Source organism: Tinamus guttatus, unplaced genomic scaffold (genome assembly GCF_059628265.1).
Source record: "Tinamus guttatus ecotype Peru unplaced genomic scaffold, ASM5962826v1 Tinamus_guttatus_pri_ptg000232l, whole genome shotgun sequence".
Lineage (NCBI taxonomy): Eukaryota > Metazoa > Chordata > Aves > Tinamiformes > Tinamidae > Tinamus > Tinamus guttatus.
Window position 1 is genome coordinate 150,032 of NW_028288766.1, and position 13,402 is coordinate 163,433.

The 13,402-nt window shown below is 40.2% G+C and overlaps 1 protein-coding gene across 1 annotated transcript in view; it reads left to right on the plus strand.

Moving 5' to 3' along the window:
* NQO2 (N-ribosyldihydronicotinamide:quinone dehydrogenase 2) overlaps nt 1-13,402 on the plus strand; it is a 48,545-nt gene continuing 35,143 nt past the window's right edge. Inside the window, exon 1 of the mRNA XM_088525662.1 lies at nt 1-18. Within this exon, the coding sequence (XP_088381788.1) occupies nt 1-18 (18 nt within the window). The remainder of the gene's footprint in view (nt 19-13,402) is intronic.

Here is a 13,402-nt window from a genome sequence, read left to right on the forward strand (position 1 = left end):
ATGGGCAACATCAGCAAGGTAAGTGTATGCTAGGAGAAAAGGGCCGAGCTTGAGCCCCTGGCCAAAGCGGCACAAACGAAGGCTTTGTGGAGAGAGATCCCCAAAACGGAACAGGCAATTCCGACCGGAGGAACACCAGAGAATGGCCGAGACCTAACAAGCTTTCCCGGAAGTGTACAAGACAATTTAGACGTCCGTTAGCTGCCATGACAACTGTGTACCAAACTCCTGCACTGCTGTCTCTCCAGAACTGCTGGCAGCTACTCCTGGTGGTATGTGCTAAGGCTTGAAAAAAATCAATCCGCCTTAAAGCTCGAGAGAGATTGCAAATGGACTGCAGATACTATCCTTGTAGGTTAAAACATTTAGAAAAATAGGAGTAGAAAAAACAATAGGCCTTGAACATTCTGATTTCATTAGCCAGTTACAATTAGATGATTTGTTTAACTTTTACAGCAGCCAGTTCTAAACCTCACTTCTTTATACTGTTTTGATTTTTTTTTGCATCAGGTCAACCTGAGACCCTTATCTCCATTGCATACATAAGAAAGAAACTGGTTTTATTTTTTACTGTGAGATTCGGCCATGTTACAAAAAGAGTAAGTCATTTTCTATTAATCCCAGATTTGGGGGAAGTACAGTAAAATTTTGGGTTCTTAAAAGCAAACTTTTTATTATGGTGTTATTTTCAATAGAAAGTAGGCCATCAAAGAGCATACTGCAAAGCACATATATATTATTAGTTACTAAAAATAGTCCATTGCTGAGTGTGAATGAAAATATCCAAATGCATTCCCTTGATAAGCTAAGTATGTATTTGCTTTCCTGGGCAGACAATAGAGTTCTCAAATAGAAAAGTGATTTTATAATAACCTAAATTCCACTTCCAGTTCATATCTGCATAACCCTAGGGAACACAATTTTCACCATACCTCTGCACAGCAAGTTGACAATCCGTGAAAACTTTTTGGAGTGGAAAGACATCAGTTTTTGAAATTCCCATTGAAGCTTGGTGAGCAGCAGTGGTCCCCTCAGCTGTGACCTGCTAAGGATATGATCTGCTGAAGTCAGTAGACATGTTTGAATCAACCCGCGCGGTGGTTCGTGCCAAGAGGTGGGAGAGCCCCAGCTCTCCCACAGTCACTTGGCGCTCAGAGCACACACTAGGGTGTTCAGTAACTGCTGCCTGCATCCACCCAAGCCACTTGGCACAAATTTTATTTGGTTTCCAAGAGCTTCTGCTTAAAGGAACACAATTTAAGATTTCCTGTGTTTGGAAAAATGAGACCAGTTAAAGCTGCAATTCACCATCCCATGTTTGTTTTTCTCAGCCAGAATTTAAGATAGTAACTCTTAAATACCATTTATGAAACCCACAAATACTAATACTTATGTTTCCAGCATATTCACATCATTTCCAAGAACAATCAGTTAATCTTGAGGCCCTTGCAATGTTTCTTGTACTTGTGGCTCTTTCTTGAAATAGTAGTACTCTCGTCATCAGGAATTATTTATTCATTTATCCTTGCACAGCTTTCCCCTTGCTTGCCTGCTTTGGCCTGTTGTAGTTATCTGGTCACAGCTACTGTATCTCTTCAGTGCTGCCTCCGAGCTACGTGGCAGCCTCAGCCGTGTGTCAGTAAATCCTGGTGGCATTTGGGGGTCTGCACGCCCAAGACGCTTCAGCTGGCTCTCTGAGAGCTCTTGTGAGGCAGTCCTGGAATGAGAGGTGGGAGGAAGGCAGAGCACAAGCTTACCGACAGCAAACATGTCTCTCTCGGTGTTTTAGACTTAGTGGTTTTAAACCACTAAGATGTTCTAACATTAAATAGCAGACTCAGTGTCCCTTGGCTGCCTTCCTTCTGGAAGTTAAAAGAGATGTGTTTTCTCCCTTAGTATATCCTAAGAGGACACTCAGGATGAAACTTCCTGATACTCTGGAGCAATATCGTTACAATTACTGTCAGTATCTATCCAGTGCCTTTAAGGATGTGATTTATGTCAAGGTCCAGCACCAAGCTAAAGCAACAGCAACAGCCAACAAGCTTCTAATGTGCTAAGGATTATTTCATAATCTCCCTGTGACGTCTTCTGGGCTTTGTTTTTTGTTTCGTTTTGTTTGTTCTGATCCTTTGGTTCTTTGTGTGGGACTTGGTTAGATACACAATTTGCGACATTGGTTCTCCAGTCATACACTTTTCAATAGTTTCACTTTCCTCTGTGGCCTCAGGTTACATCTCTCACACCATTCGTTTTACATCAGGATATAAAAGCAGCTCTATTAGATCCTGCCAAACATCCATATAGCTCACATCTTCTCTCAGCAGTGGCAAGTAGTGGGCACCTAAGATTATAAGAAGAATGAGAAACAGGGTGAGTACCCCTTCTCTTTCTACATTTTCCAGTTTCTGCTAACCAGCAGTCACTTTTTTTTGAGCCAAGGGGCACACCCTGTGCCTGGTCTGAACATTAAGCTGATGTTTTTATATTAACATTCACAGTGTTTGCAAGATCTTTTTCTTGAGTGACAACTGCTCCTTTAGAACTGTCCGCATTTGTTAGGGTTGCATTTTTTCCATATACATTATTTTGCATTTATCAAAATTGAATTTTCTCTGCCATTTTCCCACAGAGTCGCTTGCAAGATCCCTCTGCTCCCAGTCAAGTTTCAATTTTGACTATTGGGTGCCACTTTGTATCATCACCCATCTTTTCCAGCCCGTTTGTGAGGATGTCAAACAGCACCTACGTTGGACAGTGCAGTACTGCGCTTCCACTTGCAGGTTCCTTCAGTTGTGATAACTGATCAGTCACTCCCAGCTTTGTTTTTCATCTTCTAGCTAGTTACTAATTCTCAAAAGAATCTTCTTTTAACCTAAGGTTTTTTTAATGCACTTTTGCGGATATGGGCAATCCTGTCTAAAGCTTTTTGATAATCACCATCATCCAAATGCTGGCAGGATTGGAATAGAAAGAAAGATGGAGAGCAAGTAGATGTGAAGCAGTTTGGGCGTCCCAGAATTTTTAGTTTTCTTCATATCTAAGCTTCCTCTTGACCCGAGAAAATTGTGCAGTCTGCCAGACCACTGCCAGATAGTGAAAAACAGTGTGAGAAAACAGTGTATTTCCACACGGGAATGCCGATGACACTAGTTGACCATCTTGCCTATCAGTATTTTTTTTTTTTTTGTCTCATGATCTTATACCTTTGAACCTGGTTCTGTACATAAAAATCAGTCACAGTCAGGATGTGTACTGCTTAACGGGGAAGGGCTTATGCTGCCAGGGAAATCACTAACATTTTGTAACTGACTTCAGTAGGAACAGGAACATTTGTCATAAAAGAATCACTTGACCTCACCTTTTTGTAAATAAAGAGAAGACATTTCAGGAAATTTCACAATGCCTTTTATTTTTTCTTTTTATTATTATTTCACCTGCTTTGATGGTTACTTTATTTGTCGTCTGGCAGAAAATGAAACTCATTTTAGTCTTTTTTAATAGCTGAATAGAGCTATTAAGCATATAGATGGTCTTGTATTTAGGAGTGGTGCCAACACTGAGTAATTTTAATATATTGTATAGTTGATAATATCTGACCAAATATTCTAGAATAAGTCACTATAGAAATGAAGGTAGGTTTCCTGTGTGGCTTACAATATCATACTAAAATACAAAGGAAACCTGACAAGGTTTCAGTTATGAAATAATAGATACCGAGCCATTTTCAGATTTGCTCCATATTGCTAAAGTGTTTAGGCAGGTGTGTTTCACAAACTTTGTGAAACAAAAGCTCAGCTGAAAGCAGATCAGCATTAGGAAGCAAAACTAGTACTGAGTGATAGTGCTTAAAAACTGAGAAACAAGAGTGGTTTTAAACAGCAACTGAAAAGATACTTTGATGTTTTTTAAAGCAGTCCCTTGTAAAAACATGTTACGGGTTTCTGCAGTTACGTACAAGACATTGCATCTAATATTAGTGTTAGTGTTATATAGTGTTATATTAGTGTTAGTTCTGTGCTTTGCGTTTTATCTATTGAATAATATTTTTTTTCTTATGAGCATGTCAGCATGATTTGAAGATGAGGAAAAATGTTCATGAGACTAACGTTGAAGACTAATCTATAAGACAAGATTGTAGATAGAGTTCTGCTCAGAAAATACCCTTCACTTGTACTGCAAGCTGATCTGATTGCATCTCCGAGTGGAATGACAAGCTGCCTCTCTCTGAAGCAGGACAAGGCTCAGCTGTAAAACATAAGTATTTGTTTTAACAGGCAGCAGTATCTGGCTCAAAAACTGATATCAAGGGCAAAGGTGGATAGCACGACCTGTGGGAAAAATAAAATCTTAAGAATTCTGGTTGATTGTAGGCAAGTCACTAAATGCCTTGAATTAATTTTAATTCACTGAAGGCAAATCACTTAATGCTTTCAAGTATACAGCCGCCTTTTGACAGTAGGGTTTCTATTGTGTAGCTCTGACATGACTTAGGAAGATAAGACAGGAACAATGAAGAGTTATTAACATGAATAATTTCCCATGCAAATTGGAAGCACCAAAAAAAAACAACCAATAGGATAGGTAATAGCTCAATGGCACCAGATTGTCTGCAGAGCTGAGCATAATGTACCACAACATGAAAGAAAGAACAAAGACAAAAGGTGCTAGAACAAAGCTGTTTTCAAAAAGGAGCTGGGACAGATGGACCACAGGATCCCTTTTCCTGGAAGTGGTTGCACAGATCCTGTGCTCAGAAAACATGCCAGAAAAGCCAGACAGTGACTGCAGGTTTTCAAAACCTAAAGAACTTCATGAACCCCGTGCATCTCTAAACATCTTCACCAGAGGTGCAACCACATCCTGGAGTCAGTGGGATTACGACAGATGTATTCACAGAAAGTTGGCGTTTACCTTAATCAAATATATTAGCTCCTCAAATATAAGAAACAGAGAAGCAACATAGAGTGACAAGCATATTAACATTTCCACATTTTGCCTTCTATCTAGTCTCTTCTCATAGAAGGGTATGCAGAAGATGTAGGAAGGAGGAGATCTGATGGAAATTGTATGCACTGAGATACACATCCTCTGTGGTGGGTGTCTCATGTTGCTGCTCTCTCAGGACATGGTTCTGCTTTGTGGTGTTGCTATGAACCACACCTGAGCAGCAGAGCTGGTGCTAGTCCACACTGACAATAGCTTACAGTGCTGCAAATATCCATCTGAAGGAATTTAAGGGAAAAAAATCAGAGCAAAGAGAGAGCAGCTGTTCTGCTGGTTATCCTGTCCTCTCCTTCCATAGCCCCCCCTCCACTTACATATAACTGACACCGATCGGAGTCTTCTATACAGAAGAGAAGAACTTCCATTTGATGTTTTGGTGGACGATCTTTGTAGTAGACTGTACTCTCTGAAACATGCAGACCTCTTTTGGTTTATTCATTCTGACAGTAGGGATTATTTTAGAACACAAACAACAGGAAATAATAAATTCTGAAGTTCCGCATGAACCAAAGCAAAACAAAGCACTGACTCTCAAGGAATATGAACTTTAACATTCTGTTCATGCTGCAAATTCAGTGCATTTCTGATTCTAAAGGAAATCAGACTTACTTACATTTGCTGATTCAACTCAAGCATCTGTATATCTGCCTTCAAAAAAATCCCCCAACAAACATAATTCATGTTCTATTGTAAAGCAAGGGGTGACGGCCCTGGTGCATCAAGTGCTGCACCATTGATATTAACAGGGCTGTAACCCTTGCCCCTAAGTCTGAATGTTTTCAAACAACTTACCAACACAGAAGTAACTCAAATGACTTCTGGTACTGCAAAAGGAAGCTGTATATTGATGTTTGGGTTGTCCACATTACTGCTGCTGCTGCGGCTATGAGCTATTCTGGGGTTATATAGAAGATTTCAGTCCCTTGACTAGTTGGCTAATTTCACCCCTCTGAAATCTGGCTCTTTCAGTACACAGTTGATTCTTTGGTGAAAAATTGTATACTAAGCCTTACAACCAAGAAGCTGGTTTCCTCTACTAATATGGCAAATCCTGAATGAGGATAGCTATTCTTTATTTTGTTGCAGTAATGATTCATTACTCATTCCAGCAGCCAAATCACAGATTTTCTGCATACGTGGAAGCAGGATTACCCTATTTCTCCAGTACATATTTATACATCTCCCCATTTATCCTTCCCCTTAATCTTTGCTTCTCACTTATGTCACTATTCCTCCCTGTCTCACAATCCTCATTTGCTCCCCATTCACAGCTCCAAGCCTTACTATCTTTAGCTGTCTAGAGACCAAATTACAGAAGAATAGAACAAGTGGCAAGTGGGACAAGCACTGATTACAACTCAATGCTCTGTTTTCCTTTATATGCAAATCTGACTTTCCAAGATTCTGGGTTTCAGCCACTGTTCACCAGTGAGAATGGAAGAGGTCATGCAGAGGAGCTTCGTTTGGACCTTTGTGGAGGAGGAGTGGCTGACATTTTATAGCTAAACTAATTTATAGTATAAAGGTAAACTTAGCCTTTTAAGTGCCTGCTTTCCAAACCAAGTTATGGGAAATGGCAACAAGAGGAGAGAGAAGACTGGAAACTGGTAAATCTTTAATGCTTTTACCACAGATTTCACTATTTTTTCAATGAAAACAATATATTATTTAAAATTCTTTTAAATTTTCTATGTGGAAAACATATCTCTAGTGACTAAGAAAGTTCTTCCCAACTACCTGTTTCTTCTGGAAGCTTTATAGGAATGCAGGGATGTAGTGAGGAAGGTCAAGGCCCATTTGAAATTGGAATTAGCAAGAGATGTCAGGGACAACAGGAAGGGCTTCTACAAATACATCAGCAGCAAGAGGAACAATAGAGAAAACATGGGTCTGCTGCTGAATGGGGAGGGTGCCTTGGTCGCGGGAGTTGCAGAGAAGGCAGAGGCACTAAATGCCTTCTTTGCTTCTGTCTTTACTGCTGAGGCTAGTCCCTTTGAACTACAGAGCCTGGACACAGGAGAGAAAACCGGGAGAGAGGAGGACTTTCCACTAGTCAAGGAGGATTGAGCTAGGGATTATTTAGGCCAACTGGACACCCATAAATCTATGGGCCCAATGGGATGCACCTAAGAGTGCTGAGGGAACTGGCGGGGGTTATTGCTTAGCCGCTCTCCATCATCTCTGAGAGGTTATGGAGAGCGGGGGTGGTGCCCGAGGACTGGAAGAAACCAGCGCGACTCCAGTCTTCAAAAAGGACAAGAAGGAGGAGATGGGAAACCACAGGCTGGTCAGCCTCACCTCCGTCTCTGGAAAGGTGATGGAGCAGCTCATCCTAGAGACCATCTCTAGGTATGTGAAGGAAAGGAAAGTGATCAGGAGCAGCCAGGAAGGATTCACCAAGAAGTCGTGTTTGACCAAGCTGATAGCCTTCTACAGTGGGATGACTGGCTGGGTGGACAAGGGGAGAGCCATGGATGTTGTCTACCTTGACTTCAGCAAGGCTTTTGACACTGTCTGTCGAAACATCCTCATGGGGCAGATCAGGAAGTGCGGGTTAGATGACTGGACAGTTGGGTGGACTGAGAACTGGCTGGATGGCAGAGCACAGAGGGTTGTGACAAATGAGGCCAAGTCTAGTTGGAGGTCTGTGGCCAGTGGTGTCCCTCAGGGGTCAGTACTGGGCCCGGTGCTGTTCAACTTGTTCATCAATGACTTGGAGGAGGGCACAGAGTGCACCCTCATCAAGTTTGCAGATGACACCTAACTGGGAGGAGTGGCCAACACTCCCGAGCGCTGTGCTGCCGTTCAGAGGGACCTGAACAGACTGGAGAGTTGGGCAGAGAGGAACCTTATGAGGTTCAACAAGGACAAGTGCAGGGTCCTCCACCTGGGGAGGAATAACCCCAGTCACGAGTATAGATTAGGGGTTGGTCTGCTGGAAAGCAGCTCCGCAGAGAGGGATTTGGGAGTCCTGGTTGACAACAAGTTAACCATGAGGCAGCAATGTGCCCTCGTGGCCAAGAAGGCCAGTGGGACCCTGGCCTGCATCAGGAGGAGCATTGCCAGCAGGGCGAGGGAGGGGATCCTGCCCCTCTGCTCAGCTCTGGTGAGGCCACACCTGGAATATTGTGTGCAGGGATGTAGAGGGATGTGGACCTTCTAGAGAGGGTCCAGTGTAGAGCGACAAAGATGATTAAGGGACTGGGGCATCTATCGTATGAGGAAAGACTAAGCGAGCTGGGCCTGTTTAGCCTCCAGAAGAGAAAATTGAGAAGGGGTCTTGTCAATATGTATAAATACCTGAAGGGAGAATGTAGGGAAGGTGGGGCCAAACTCTTCTCAGTGGTGACCAGTGACAGGACAAGGGGTAATGGGGGCCAGCTGAAACACAGGAAGTTCCATCTCCATGTGAGGAAGAACTTCTTTCCTCTGAGGATGACAGAGCCCTGAAACAGGCTGCCCAGAGAGGCTGTGGAGTCTCCTTCTCTGGAGATCTTCCACACCCACCTGGATGCCACCCTGTGCCATGGGCTCTGGGTGTCCCTGCTTTAGCGGGGGGTGGTTGGACTAGATGATCTCTAGAGGTCCCTTCCATCCTCAACCATTCTGTGATTCTGTAAAGCTTGAGAATGATTTCCACAGCATGAGTGTGGAACAAGATACAGTAGTGACAAAGGAGACTCCTCAGATTGGAAAAGGGATGGCTGTAGAAGAAGTGTTCAGAGATCTATCAAATTATGTCCCATATCAAATTATATCCCATAGAGAAAGTGAACTGGCAATGGCTATTCCTTGTCTTTACCAATTCAAGGGTTAAGGGGCATCAAAAAAAAAAACTATCAGACAGCAGATTTAGACAAAAAGAACTGAATCGAGCTGTGGTAGTCCTTGTTGAAAAAACTACTGTGTCTACTAATTTTTAGTATGGGCTCAAAAAACAAGTGGAAAAATCCAGAAAGGGTTACTAAATAGAAAAGCCTTTGGTGCTCATAGTCTCTGAGCTATAAATTGCTGAAGGCCAGGAGATTATTCTGGAAAAGTTTTATTGTGTGATTACCTTACCTTTATATTCCCTCCTAGGCATCTGCTGTTTGCTGCCATTGCAGAACTAGAAGAATGTTCATGCTAACTTGGCACAACTGTTCTTATGTTCTTCAATTTTGACTCAAGGATTTTTATATAGAGTAGTGTCTACAGATCACTGATCTTACCAAAGGTCTTGTTCAGTTTCAAGCAGACAATATTTCACAGGCAGTTCTATTCTGTAAAGTAATGCAGCTCCACAGTTGTCAGCTTCAGTATTTCCCAACATAATTGCACTCATTTGCACATAGAAAGCCTGAGAGTTTCAATCCATCATGATCTCTAGAGCTCAAAATTACTTCCTCCCCTCTTGCAGTTTTTCTGCAGCAAATTGCATTATGTCCCTTAATCATACAGTCACAGAATCACAGAATGGTTTTGTTTGGAAAGAGATCAATCTAAACCCCCTACTCAAGCAGAGTCACCTGAAGCATGTTGCCAAGGACCATGTCCAGATGGCTTTGGAATATTTCAAAAGCAGGAGGCTCCACAACCTCACTGGGCAACCTGTGCCAGTGTTTGGTCACCTTCATGGTAAAGAAGTTTTTCCTCATGTCCAGGTGGAACTTCTAGTGTTGCAGCTCTCCAAAGAGAAGATTGTTACCTCCACAAAAAATGCTAAAGAAGAAAGTGGCAATTATGTGGGCAGCAGGAAAGTCAAAAAAACTACACTTCTTGAAAATGAAAACAAGCCTTGAAATTACCTGTAGATTAAGAAATTTTTCCAGTTCCTAAGACCAAGTACACAGCTGCATCCTAATACAGTCTGGCTAGAGTTTGATCTCTATAGTTTGGCTTCTATGCCATTCACACCTCAGAAGGGAACTATAGATTCACAAACCTGAGAAGAGCCAAACCACATGCCAGTAGATAATCTAGAAACTGCAAGTGTCTCCCCAAGACCTGAAATGTACTGTTCTAAATACAAATTTTACTTAACAGCTGAATAAATGTCCCATTTGCTTAGCTGGAAATCTTCTACATGCATTGCATGCTTCTGTGTGCTTGTGACACTCAAGTGTCAGGCTTTGTCTCAAGTAGGGTGTTGCTCTTCTCTGTGTGGCATAGAGGTGAGAAAATTAATTTGGTCTGGCACTTACTCAAGTACACGGCATTACTAGATTGTAACATGTAACCTCCAAACTCAAATCTTAGTTTTTATTCATTTTTTCCATCAGAGTTTATATTCTGAAAGTTTCAATTGTCATCTAGGGCTAGAATTTTTAAAATCTCAAAGTTGAATCTCCATACTTGGGGTAACCAAAAACAATAGGCCATGGCCCTGCACAGCCTGATATAACTTTGACTTTGGCTGTGCTAGCACCAAGAGCTAGTACTAAATGATGTTGAGAGGCAACCTAAATTATCCTCTAATTCTATGATTCTACTTCTTTTTTTTTTTTCTTTATAGAACTTACTGAGGGGGATCTCATAGAAAAATACAGCAATAATTGCTCAGTCCTGTTAGCCTTTACCTCTCACAAGTCTTTCTTCCCTGGACTTTTCCTCTAACATCCTAAGGGATATTCTGTTTCTGTATTTCCTGTTCTAAGCATCAGCTTTAAAGATAACACAAACAGAACTTCAAGCCTTTATCCCTAATGTCTTCTTCACAATCACAGTCATCAAAACAACACAAGCGTCTTCAGTCAGGTCTCACCATTATGTGCCATCTTTTAATTACCCAGCTCTGTAAACCTGCATATTTAAACCGTATCTAAACCATCCAGTTTCCTCCTACATCAGATCTCTAAGACTCATCCCTTCCTTTCAGATGTCAGGGATCCAAGTTAGTGATCTAGAGATCCGAGTTTTAAATTTAGTATTATATGTACTTTTATATTTCAATTCTAGTGTTTTTCTTCCTAAAATCTTTGATAATTAATTAAAATGATCTAGAGTATTGCAGATTTTTGCTTTCCACTGTTTTCTCCTTTTTCTAAAAGAGATGATTACCTCAGTTAATTAAAATAAATATTTTAAACTAAAAATTAAGATTAATTCCATTAAGATTAGCTCTCTTTCTAGTTCTCATATCCTATCTTTTTTAATGGAAGGAAAGAAGAGCGGTGACAAAGATACTATATTCGAGATTCGGAAAACCTACAATTATTTTATGGATTTGGGTATGTATACACTGCAGAACTTTATATGAATTAATTAGGAAATAACAATAGGGAAGCTCAAGGAGTCTAATTTACATTGTGAAGACAGGATTATTTATTTAAAACAATCTTAGGCATCTATTTACCATATCGCTGTCTAAAAGATCAACATATCCAAAGGTTATGCTAAAAATTGTCTCAGGAAAATTGGGATAACACTACTTCCTCACTCATATCATTTTTCTTATGCTTGATCTTTGTAGCCAGAAGTATATTTTATTATACATTTGTAAAGCATCCACTCTTCTGAATGAGTGTAGGTTCTACTGTAGAAGTTAAGAAATACACAAATGGGTTTTACTGATTGATCTTTTAAAAGTGCAGCCTTTTAAGAATTGCATGTCTTGTTTTGCTGCAGCCTTTCAGAAGAGATTACTAGTTTCTAATAGAACCAATGATCTTAGCTTTCGTCATATAGTCTTGGTCCTGTAAGTAAGGCTAGGAAATGCAGCTGAAACTAAAATCTTCCATATAGTTTCTGTTTTCTATGAATATACTTGAATATCAGGTGACATATGTGGGTGGGGGAAATTCAAGAGTGGCCTTAACCAAATCTCAGCTTTTGCTGGAACTTCCCAAAGCCTTTCTCACCCTTTGCTCCAGATGGAAATATTTTGATAGTTTTGAGTGCATTCCAATTACAGCTTAAAGCATTTGGTTCTGGGTGTTGATTTTAAGTGTTCTGAGTACTTCCAAGTTTCATTTTGTCATTCAAATCTATCCTTCAACGCTCCTCAGTCTTGAAGCTGACTCCAAGATGTTACGTCTGTTTCTGAGCATACAAACCATACTCAAACCAATCTTCTGGTGATTTCCAAAGGAATTTAATTTGAATAAGGAATATAAAATATATCTTCTACCACAAGTGATTGAGATTAAATTTACCAAACTGAAGCAGTGAGAGCCCTTACTTACCCAAACTAACCCATGCTAGAGCAGCTTCTTGATACCATTTTAGAAAGAAAAGATGAATGATAGCTTCACTGTGTTTCTGTGCAGAAACTCATTCCAGTCAGCAGAAGAACTTTCTAAGGTTCATAAAGTTTCTAAAGATATGTTCATAAAATGAGAGATCAAGAATGAAGAGATGAAGAATAAAGTAAACTCTTTTAACAGTCTTTCTCAGGTGAAAATATTTATCTTCATAATAGGAAATGGAAAATTTAAACTTTAGAGAAAGAAGAGGTTGAAAGAGGTTGATTCCACTGGAAAAAGCCCAGCAGGCAAAAAGCGTAAAGATGTGTCTTCACAGCTATCTAGTGTCACCTGTCTAGTTGAGAACTGCAAGAATGTTTCAGAATATGTGCTAAATCATACCAGAAGCCATCAATTTCTTTCAAGTTATAGCTGCTAAATATGCTGTGATTTTCCTCTTCACTTTAGCTTGCTTTCAGTTGCTCATCCCTTAAGTTTTCTTACCTTTCTCATTTCACAAATTGTTTATCTGCTCTCCTCCTTCAACATCTCTTGCTTCATGATACTTCTGTCTCTTAGTCTATGTTGCAGCTCCTTGCACCACTCCTTACCTCTTCTTCTTAAGCTTTCTTTCCTCTCTGGCTATTTCCCCTCTCAACACCATTGGTTTTGATTGTATTCCATTTTTAAGAAAGTCTACTCTTTCTACATTTTTTTCTACCTCTCATCTTGTTTTGAATAAGCTTCATTAGGAAGCAAGTAAAGATAAATTTTATTAGTAGGGCAAAATACCTAAAATTATGGCCAATCCTTACAGAGAAAAAGTTGGTACAAACATGAGAAGCAAATTTGTCTCTTTAAAATCAGTATATTGTTGACATAGTTCTTCATTTTCATATTAAAATGCATTTTCTTAATTCAATCACACATTTCTAGTTGTTATTTTATGTATTTTGTCTGTTTTCTTCTTTTTTTACATTATATCTTTATAGTTTGGGTTCATATCAGCTAGTTTTAATTGCATTGTTGGGTTTTCTCCTTTTTTTTTCATCGAACCAGCTATACCATTTTTTAATCTTCCAGGTATCTCACTTCTTTTGATTAATTCATCCTTTTCTACCATACCTCTGCTTTAGCAAGCTGCGGTTGTTTTCCTCAGCTGTGATACTTGGTACATGGGAGAGCTACTTTTCTTCTAGAAACATCTAGCAATGCGGTCTACTTGACAAATA